Below are 11041 nucleotides of genomic sequence, written 5' to 3'. Positions count from 1 at the left end.
TTTTTTTAAGGATAGGCCCACATGAGAGAACAAGGCACCATTTTATGGTTCCACTTTGTAGCAAAGAACTCTACATGCAGAAAATACAATGCTTTAAACATTTATTTTAAGCCATTAACAGTAACAAGTTTGGAATTATCAGCTTGTGTGTATTCTGTCTATTCAGAAGTAATGAATTTATAATTGTTAATAAAAACTCAGGGGTTTCTTGCTTTCTAATAAGCCAACAAGTCTGCAGTTAAGAATGTTAATAAGTCATTAATAATCGGTAATGATAGTAATAATAACTTTATTTTTAGGGCACTTTTCAAAAACAGACTACAAAGTTCATTGCAGACATTAAATACCGGATCAATCCATCCAGTCAACAGTAGTAAATGTTGTTAATTAGTTAACAATAAATTGAAGGGTCTCCCTCATTAATTTAAGAGCTTAAAACAAGTGTCACATGCAGGATGATAAACTGATATTTCACAAAGTTGTTCTTATTACTGGATTATAACTGATCTATGACGCATCATTACATTATTTTATTGTTATAGCATTCATATAACCATTGATTACTACTTATAAACCAGTGTGTCTTATCAGAAAGTGGTACTGGTTTTATATCTAGACACTGATGTTGACACTTGTCAGTTCACACCTGATAAATTACTGATTGTAAATGAGTTCTGTGAAGGCAGTTTGTTCAATTTGCTTGACATGGATTATTATACAATTAGATTAAATTAAAACAAATGACAAAATTTCTCTTATTATTTTAAATATTTATACACACGATGTTTTGCCAGTGACTCATATACACTGAACATGACTTATATAAGTTATTTTTTCTACTTCTGCTATGGGGAATAAATATACAGGAGACTGTTAGTCGATTGGCTCTTCTTTGAAAACGTCCCAGTCAGACGTTCCCTGATTGGCCGCGCACCAACCTGTCCGGAAAGCTAATTGGCTCACCTGGGTGCAATTATTTCCCACCTGTTCCTCCTGTCACTTCTCTTCGTGTAGTTTGTGCTTCCAGGAACAGTGCAGCTGCCGGAGGGGAGTGAGGTGCACCGCCGCCGCCGCCGCCGCCGCCGCGATGGACTGACATCTGGAAACAGCTCGTTTCTGTCCGCACAGCTGCACGACTTCATTTCTCCAACATCTCCGGTCAATTATCAGGAAATCATTCCGTTGGAAGTGAGTGCGATGTTTGTTTTATTCATGGATACAGAGGAGGAACTAGTTACGAGGAAAAAGTTGTTTAAGTATTTAAAAACTATAAATCAATGTGTTTTTCATTTTAATCACCCTTGTTTAGACTGGTGAGTGTGAGTCATTTGGTAAGAACAAACTATGATCTCCAGTCATACTGTTCATACTTGTATTTTATTTTTCCTGTAGCTGATGAGGGATTATGGGTGTGGGTGACAATATTTGACAGATAATGTCATCCTGCCTCAGTTGAGATGAGTTGAATGAAAATGGAGAATCAAGTCCTCAGAAAAAAAGAACTGCTAGTATTAAATAGTCCCACATATGACCAGAATAACCAATCACCGTTCATACTTCATGGAAGCATGTATTTCTTTCGAAAGATAACTCATGGATCATAAGAGTTTAATCACTGAATATTTTGTGGTTTAGTGAGTAGACAATGAGTCAGGGAAAGTGCAAATATTTGCAACTAAATGTCAATAATAGTCGTTTAAGTGGGACAAGGTGCCAAGCTAAACATTAATGAAATATTTCTGTGCACTCCAGCAGGTTGTGAGTTGCACAACATGGTGTTCACCATGAACTTTTGTTTACTGTTAATTATTAAACCAGTTCTCAGTCTGGCTGCCCTTGAACACATACTTCACATTTTTGGACCCCCCTCCTCCCCTCCCCCCCTTCTTGTAATTTGTCATCACAGACTCTAACTGATGATTCCTGTGATTGTAACTCTGGCTCATAAACTGCGCAGCTGTTCTCACAGTAATCACATTAAAGACCTGGAGTTGATCCTCCCCTTTATCAAAGCTGAGTTGTAATTTAAGTGAAACGCCCAGTCACATCAGAGCGCTCGGCTGAATTTAAGAGTTGTCATTAAGACATGGAAGCAAGCAAAGTGACATTCCTGTCACTATTAAATCCTGACTCAGCTGTGGGTGTAGTGAGTTTTCCAACTGCCGCCCTGCAGGTTTGTTGCCTTGTTCAGGTTTGAGAGGTGTTAACTGCTAAAGCCTGGACATTTGTCTGTTTCTCTCTCTCTCTCTGCTGATCTGAATGCCCTAATAGGAGGGACTGTAATTAGTGGCTAAAGCGTTCACTGGGAAACCAGTGGGTGCTTTGTCAACTAGCTTTTGTTTGCAGAAAACATGTGTGAATGTGGGTGTTGGTGATCAGGTTTTTTCCCCAACTGTCCTTGCTGTGTGTTCAAGGCAAAAGGCCAAAAATGTCATTGCTCTTGGCAGAGCTGTAAAGTCAATAAAAGATCACCAGACGACACACTTGGCTGACTCAATTTACAAGTGATATTATATTTTGGAACGGTTTATCCACGTTTCTGGTGGAAACATACTGAGTTGTTTACATATTTTTTCTTTTTTTTTTTTTTTTTTTTTTTTTACCTAAAAGTAGTCAATATATTGAGCCCAAAAATACTTGAATCTGCTGCCTCTGAAATGCTGCCTCAATAAACTTCAGGGGAGCTTTGTTTTATCATCATTATCTTGCATTTCTAAAATTCCTCTGCTTAATCTCCTCACCTTGTTTAAGCTGCCGTAACGAAATATACACGTAGTCCAAGAAAAAAACACATCTTGAATCACACATAATTGAAATTCGAACTGTCTTGTACTGACAGAGGGACACATTGTTTGTGGTGGACAAAAACACTGAATGAGTGTTTGTACCTGGATCAACTTCATGACCCAGTAATTATAACTCCCAGCCTTCATGCAGTTAGGATCATAGACCTCAGGTAGCAGTGGCACTGACTCATAAAGGGAAACTTTAATTACGTTGCTCTCATATATTTAATCAAATGTTCTCTGAGATAAGAGAACAATAAAGTTAGCTTTCTTCTGCTTCTCACACACACACCTGAACCCGATTGTGTGGGTGCAGCTACGTGATGAATAAGCCATATAACAGGTTGTAAAGCCTTTATCATGGGATACAGTATAATACATTTCTGTGACCTATTTAGCCAAAATCCACTACAGAGTCTTAACTCGACTTCATCAAATATTGTACCTTTATGTCTCAACTTTTCTTCATTGTTGTGGTATTTGCCTTTGGCACGTACTAATACATGTTAAGCTCTTGAAAGGGAAAGTAAGGAGGACAGAGCTTTGCTTTAAGTGGCCCTTTCTCCAAGGTTTTGTGACTTCACTTACTGATGGGTATGTGTGTCTAAATCAGCCGTCTATTAGTGAGGATTTAGAAAATCCCTCTTCTTGTATCACTTCACCAGATAAGGAGAATAGCACGCTAAATGAAGAGCCAGTAATAATCCTTTGAGTTTTTGGTTGACACACTTTCCTCATGCCTGACCTGTCAGTGGTAATATGCAAAGGATAATAAGCAGGAAACAAAAGTAAGCTGTGTAGCGTTGTAACATAACACAGCATATCAACTGTCTTTATGCAGATTCTACATGACGTCAAGCGTGTGTGTGTATGTGTGTGTGTGTGTGTGTGTGTGAAGGCGTATTCATCAACTAAGATGAACATTTCTCTCTTGATGGCTGGATCATAGTGACTGGAATGACAGTTAATAAACAATGTTTTAAGCATCGCTGTATGAATACAGATTATGTGCACAGCATTTCTGGAGTGCTACCATGCAAAAAAATATCCTCTTCCTGCTTTCTGTTACTGGAATAATTTGAATGCAGGTCTACCGACAGCTACTAAAGTAGTAAACCTAAAATAATATGAATAATCATGTCATTTTGTTGAAGTTATATGTCTGTTTGCACCAAAATAATGACAAGAGAAGAGAAGAAGTCAGTGAACTGACTCAGTATACAGCAGAATCTATCTAAAGTTTATTAATGTTCATTGGTTCATACTGGTTATACCAGACAACGTAAGGCAGTTGAATTAAGCAAGGGTGTGTTTTATTACCTGTAAATTCAACTTTTAATTGAGGAAGAGGAAGAATGATATAGTTCCTCTTTCAAAACTTAATGTCACCTTTCTAAAATGAAACAGATGAAGGAACAATGGCAAAGATTCCACTCACAATTAGGGCTGCAACTAACAATTATTTAAATTTTCAATTAATAGTAGATTATTTTCTTGATTAATTGATTAGTTGTTTGGTCCATAAATTTCAATCAAGCCAAAGGTGACGTCCTCAGATATCTAGTTTTGTTCCAACCAACAGTCCATGACCCAAATATATTCAGTTTACTGTCATAGACGACTAAAGAAACCAGAAAATATTCACATTAGAGAGCTAGAATCAGAGAATTTGGAAATTTTCTTCTTAAAAAAATGACTCAAAACGATGAATCGATCACCAAAATAGTTGCCAATTAATTTAATAGTTGGCAACTACACAATTAATGGTTGGAGCTCTACTCACAATCATTCATTTGGTTATCAACTGTTCCACATTTAAGAAAGGGATGAATATGTGAATAAGTGATATAACTTATAACTAACTAAAATGTTTTGCATTACACAAATATCAGCCTTCATGTCAACATACCAAAACCCCAATAATCTCAGGACTGCACATGAATCATGGCCATATTTTATGAGTAAATACATTTTATTACCAGCTCATACATTGATTTATGTAATGGCTCGACTAGCATAACTGGTTGCGTTTTAATATATCACAGTGACTGTGACAGCACTTTTGGCATTTCAAATGCCTTTTGTTACATTAATAGGGGAGTTATTACATTATGAGGATCATTTAACTATCAGCTTTCATTAATGGCTTTCATTTATCACACAAATTAACAGTTGTCGCTGTGATGTTGACAAACTAATTCTGCGAGCTATTTTCAGCCTCAGACTATGGCTTCCTCTCATGTTTACCAGTTGTGGGAAGTACTTGGAAGTAAATTGTGTTCAATTAAATGAACTTGTAATATGTTGTCAAGGTAGCAGCACTACAACTGGAGATTTTCTCTGATTCCAGTTTTTACCCTGTTTCTCCTTGACCTTTCAGATTCTTCCTCAGACTGATCCTTGGTGAAATTTACACAATCATAAGAGGACCGTGAAGCCCCGGTCCTGCCCTCATCCTCTTCCTTGTGCAATGCCGAAGAGTGACACGTGGCCAGGCGGCGTTGCCATGGAATCCTTGAGCAATATGGACAGTGCTGGGAGCTGCGACAGTGTAATCAGCATGAACTCTGGCTATGTGAGTGCTGCTGCGGATACCCTCATCTCATTCCTCTGTCCCAGTTTCTTATCAGTTTGACATATTTTACTCTTACTAGTTTCCTCTGGTGTATCTCAATAAACACTAGTTTTGACAGCACTACTGTCCTTGGTTGGAATGGGGAAATAAAGAACTGACATTTGTGTTCAGTTTTTAATGACGTCTGTGTGGACATTTACAGCCCACAGGAGAAGGTTAAATGAAAGATGATGAGATGAAGTGAACCTGTTTGAAGTGAAATTCTCTCATGTTTGCTCAGGGGGTTTCAGCCAGATTTGTGAGTGTTCTTTTAAGACGACCAGAGGGGAGAAGATCTCAAGCTGTTCACAGGCAACTGCAGTCACCTGAAATAAATTCTCCTGACAAGCCAATATAGAGTGAAAGATGGCCAAGAACATGACAGGAGCCGTATAATTTGTCATTCCTTTGCAGCTGTTTGAACACTAAACAATTTTGACCTATTGTTCCTCTCCCGTCTCTCATGGCCATGTTTAAGGTTCAATGGGAGAGACAGATTGCTGACGAGTTGAGAAATTTATTGCCTGTTCATAGTCGAAATGCAATAGTTTTTTCAGTCGCATTTATTTTGTGTGCAGAGTGATGACAGTATGGAGCACTTATCTGCAGAAGAGAGGGCATGTCTCATGTATCTGGAGGAAACAATTGAGGCGCTGGAAGTACAGGAGGACAGCGGCTTATCCAACGATGAACCAGATTCTGGGCACCTGGCAGAAAAAATGAGTCTGATGAAAGTAGAGGGTAAATACGAATGGCTGCTCATGTCATTAAATATTCTGTTTTGCATTTCACACTAAAACAACAGCAATGAATTCAACACTAACAGCAGTGATTACTCTTTTGTTTTTTAGATATTTCCGGTGTCAAGTCTGATGAATCCGTAAGAGACCAGAAATCATTTCTCATTTGTGGAGTTCCCACACCACTTGTTCACTTATCAGCAGAGCCTGGATCCAGAGCATTAACCACTGAAGACAAAGCTGAGCATCATGCTCTGAGTCAAACCTCTGAACCACAGTCCACAGCAGCTTCTTCATCAATAAACCTCATGACTCAACAAAAACCTCCAGTCCCTGAATCAGTTACTGGCCACAAAGTCTCCTCACCAACTACTCAGACTGAGGTGTTGGGTTCATCCACTGATGGATCTGGCAATTCTCAGTGTGTCCCTACAGCTCAGTCCACTAAGGCCTCTGACATAGATCTGGGTCTGATCCCCCCTCCCTCAGACTTCATGGATGAACCAGACCCTCTTCCACAGCCAGAGAAAGAAAAACAACTTCCTCCATTTGCAGGGGCATCTAATAATAGGCCAGCAACATCTATCGACTTGGAGCAGCTACACCCGAGAGCCTCTGCAAAGACAACTTCAGTGAGCACCCCTGTGACACAGGAACCTCCAAACAAGCCCTCATCCGAAGTGCCTGCCAGTCTTAATCCACCAGCAGTTGCCTCTGGTCCTCTAATGAGCCCTCCCTCTGAGACAGCAGAGCCCAGAAGTCCACCTGCTGTGGCCCCTAAGCCCAAGAAGCTTCCTGCCAACATTATTCTGAAGTCACACAAGGCATCGGTGCCAGGCTCTGATGGCAACTTGGTTCATTCGGTCCCCGCTAGCAGTGACCGACAGTTGTTGGACCCTCAGAGAGTCCGCATTGAGGCCCTCCGAAAGCTTGGCTTGCTTAAAAGTGATGACACAGAATCAGGCCCCACCCTGAGCCCCAAACTTTCACCCAAAACTCGAAAGTCATGGGCATCTCCTCCTTCTCCAATCAGCCCAGCAGCTTCACATACACCACCCTTGACACCATCTTACACCCATGTGAACAGCACACCGCCTGCCTCTGTCCCTGCACCATCAGCTACTCCTGCAGCTCCTGATATTCTTCCAGCACCTGCTGCTTTCAGTGATGGACGTCCCTCATCAGATACTGAAATGATCGCTGTCAAAGATGTTTTAAAGGCCACAGTTAATGCACAGGCGAAGACCCCTCCTCAGACCCCTCCTGCTCTGGTCAAACAGCTAACCCCACCTAGGAAAACTGGTGTCAAATCAGCCACCTTGGAGCGTTCTGGTCTGGGTCTAAGCAGCTATATCGCTACTCAAGGATCCATCGAGTCCGATCAGGGCGTCAGCGGTGCGCAGAGCCTCAGTCAGCTGCGTAACAATCGGCCGCGCCCTGCCTCTTTGGGGAGTAGGAAAGAGTTCTCAAGTGATCACGGAGAGGGTGTGCAGGCGGGCCATCCCACCAGCAAAGACCCGGAGTCACGGATGTCCCTGCCTGCCCGCACTGTCTTCCAGCACTCCGGAGACTCTCAGAAGCTGCCTCGATCGCAAGGTATCAGTGTGCTGATCTGCCCTCGTGCAGAAAATGGAGAGAACCGCCGCGAGGCTCTGAAGAAACTAGGACTGCTCAGGGACTGAGGCAAATCTTACAACTATATTTAAAGAAACATACCACATTGATTGATGAAGACATTACAAAACTTTCGGGAAGCAGCTTAGCAACATATTTATGCATTTTCATTTTAACTGCATTAAGCTATTATAACCAGAGACTGCCTCACATGGATGTCATGCCGACACTTGCATCTATTTGTTACTTGTACAGCCATATATACAGTGTTGTATTTCTCATAAAACTACTAACTCTCTGACTGTAGCTGTGGGTTTTTTTGTAAATTAAATACTGTTACTTTTTAGAGACAGTGATGGATTTTTTTGTCATTTTGACACGTGTCTTGTGATCTACAGGTATTTCCATGTCATTGTCTGCTCTCACAAGTGACTCTTTGTTTCGGTGACACCACTGTGAGGTTGGTTCCCCTCATAGTTCTCCTTTTTTCAAAGGTCACTGTTGGTAATACTTTCGTTTCCTAATCTCTAATGAAATTATTAGTCCCACTTTGTTGACCACAGGAACTTTTGTCATAGAAAGTACTAAAATGCAGAGTTTTGTGTATTTAAGACTGCATTGAGCCTGTTTGCTCAGTGCAGTGTGTCAGTGCATCAGAATTGGAAGGTGTAAATGATAGTAATTGTAGAGTATGTCCTGCATTGCTAGAACTTACCTTACTGTTACTCAAAGCACACAGTCAGTGGCCAGTAAGTGATAAGAATCTGAAACATGTGGTTTGCATGGTTGCATAGTGACGCACATGTCAAAACTCATAAGTCTGTTACATAGCAGCTATGTGCAGTGTCACAGTGTGTATGTCAGTTGTACGTGAGCAGATTGAACAACTTTAATTACAAGCATTATTATAATTGTTTTGATTACACACTGTACCTACATAGTCTGCAAGTCACAAATTTCCTTTACGTGCAATTGTAATATGTCATATTTGTTTTCCTTTGGTGGCATCTAAAGCACCCTCATGTGTCATGTCAAATCAAAAAATTGAGGCACCGGTTTTTGCACTCAGCTGCAGCACCTTTATCTGATGTGATGAGGAGAGAACTGGTGCAACCTGTTTTCTAACCTCCTGGTGTAGCCGTTTATGCAACACCTTTTCTGCTCATGGTGGCACATTTACAAGCCAACGGTCGGTCTGAAAAACATTTTATCACTGCTGCAAGCTTTTAGAGACAAATAGATTTGCGCTTTCCTGTAATTTGTTCTTAAGGTCAACTACTGCTGTGAAAATTAAGCTCTATTTGGAAGATATTTCTGTGAATATGTATTTGCACCAGAGTTTGTAGAGAACACAGCAGAAGTTTTCGAATCAACTTGACTGGAGTGGGTTTCATTTTTCCATTTTTGGACTAGAACATAACTCCTTAGTCTATGTTGGAAGGCAGCCACATCAAAGGCTTACCAGAATTTCACCACTGGAGCAACATAGTGTGTCCAAATTGATAATAATTACTCTTATCTTTTATTGATCTGGGTGTCACCTGGATGTGTGTGTGTGTTTCTGAATAACTGCATCTGTGCCAAGTGCCACTTCATGTGTGGGTCCTGTGTGTGAGGATTTCTTCTGCATTTAATCCATTATCTATAAATAGAATATTTTCATATGTTTATCTTTTCACACATTTTTCCTAAGGAAGTAAACCTCTGATTACTATCTGTCAGGGGAAACTTTTAACAATAGCCAAGTTGTTTGAATATTCTTTTGAATAGTTTAGTTTAAAGATAAAGCGCATGTGCATAATTTGCAATAAAAACATTAATTAGACACTACTTATTGTGCTTATAAGACCCCCAAAGGCAGGAGTAGGTAGAGTTTCATTTCTCTGCTGCAGTGTGAGTGCGGCTTATAGCGAATATTCTCTTTTATAGTAACAGAAGATGAAGCAGCTACGTGCTGTCAAACCAACACAGGCTGCTTTGTGCTTCTCTGTGGCATGCTGGTATGTGAGATATCGTTCCTCTCCACCTTCTCCGCCTGTTGTCCCGCTGCCAGCAGACCTGACTGACAAGGACTCAGTGACAGCTCCTGTCACTTTCACTGTCATCCTAGTAGGCATCATAGATCAGCTGCTATGAATAACATACCATATCAGTCTGCGTACCTTCCCTAGTTTCCTGCATTCTCAGTGTGATGAAGTTACAAAGATGAAATTTAAGATTAAAGAAATAAACAGAAACAGATGTTTTATGACCTCTTTTTGGCTTTATAGTAATCACTATGCAACAATGTCATGTAATCACAACGAGGCTACAACCTTATGACATAATATGTTCATTAAGTAGAGCTATATAAAATGTAGCTGATTGTTTGCAGCTTGTTGCAGCTGCAAAATGAGGTCTGGTTGGTGAACCTGTGAACACCTGTGTAACATTCTGCCGAGACAGCCTGACCACTAGAGGGCAGTCCAGATTCGTGTGTGTGTGTGTGTGTGTGTGTGTGTGTGTGTGTGTGTGTGTGTGTGTGTGTGTGTACCAGTGTTACCAACCATACTGTGAGCAGAGCACAACATAATATGCATATTTTCACATCACATGCTGATGAATACACAGATTCAACTCTTTTTGCAGAGAAAACTGATGAATTTAGACATTGCTACTTATTCTGCATATCACAACTGACATGGATCAAAAAATAGTGTGAAGAGTGTAAACGGTGGAAAGTAGTGCATGATACTTTTTTTTTTTTTGCATGCATGCATGCATGAATTAACACTGAAACAGATGTCTTGTGTTTGCATACATTTCATAATTTTTTGATGATTTCTATTCTCTGGAAGATTATTTAAGTCCTCTCACCAACCTGATATATGAATCAAATAAGGTCATAACAGCAGATAAATTGTTTTTGAAGGACATTAATGAGGATTAGACTGCATTTGCTGTGTATTTGGTAAGGGGTTACAAATCAGTTTTCCATTTAACTCTACGAAAGGGAAATAAGTATGTATTAACAGGACTTTCACTGCCAGCAATGCTATGCAACAAAAAAAACCCAAATCAATAACTTTAACTCAATTTCCATTTTATTTGCCTCATATTTACAAGTCTTTTTGAAGCTAAGTCTTTCAAAATGTAAAATGATTTTGGGAATTCTCTAATTCACTAATTAAAATGAATTTGGTGCAGCTGTTGATCCATGAAACATCTCATAAAACTGGCTTTGGTCAGGGAAACAAGACCTGTTGCATTCAGACTTTTGGAATTGAATGTTACAAACCTTTATTCGT

At 40.0% G+C, this 11041-nt stretch overlaps 1 protein-coding gene across 1 annotated transcript; it reads left to right on the top strand.

Moving 5' to 3' along the window:
• The first annotated feature begins 979 nt into the window (after positions 1-979).
• LOC122982468 (specifically androgen-regulated gene protein) lies at positions 980-8055 on the top strand. The gene is made up of 4 exons (XM_044351777.1): positions 980-1188; positions 5167-5361; positions 5979-6141; positions 6252-8055. The coding sequence occupies exons 2-4, from the start codon at positions 5257-5259 to the stop codon at positions 7820-7822; spliced, it is 1839 nt and encodes a 612-aa protein (XP_044207712.1). The 5' UTR covers positions 980-1188; positions 5167-5256; the 3' UTR covers positions 7823-8055.
• Positions 8056-11041: the final 2986 nt, after the last annotated feature.

Source organism: Thunnus albacares, chromosome 5, assembly GCF_914725855.1.
Source record: "Thunnus albacares chromosome 5, fThuAlb1.1, whole genome shotgun sequence".
Lineage (NCBI taxonomy): Eukaryota > Metazoa > Chordata > Actinopteri > Scombriformes > Scombridae > Thunnus > Thunnus albacares.
The sequence above is the reverse complement of the archived record's forward strand: the minus strand, read 5'-3'. Positions and strand labels throughout refer to the sequence as shown.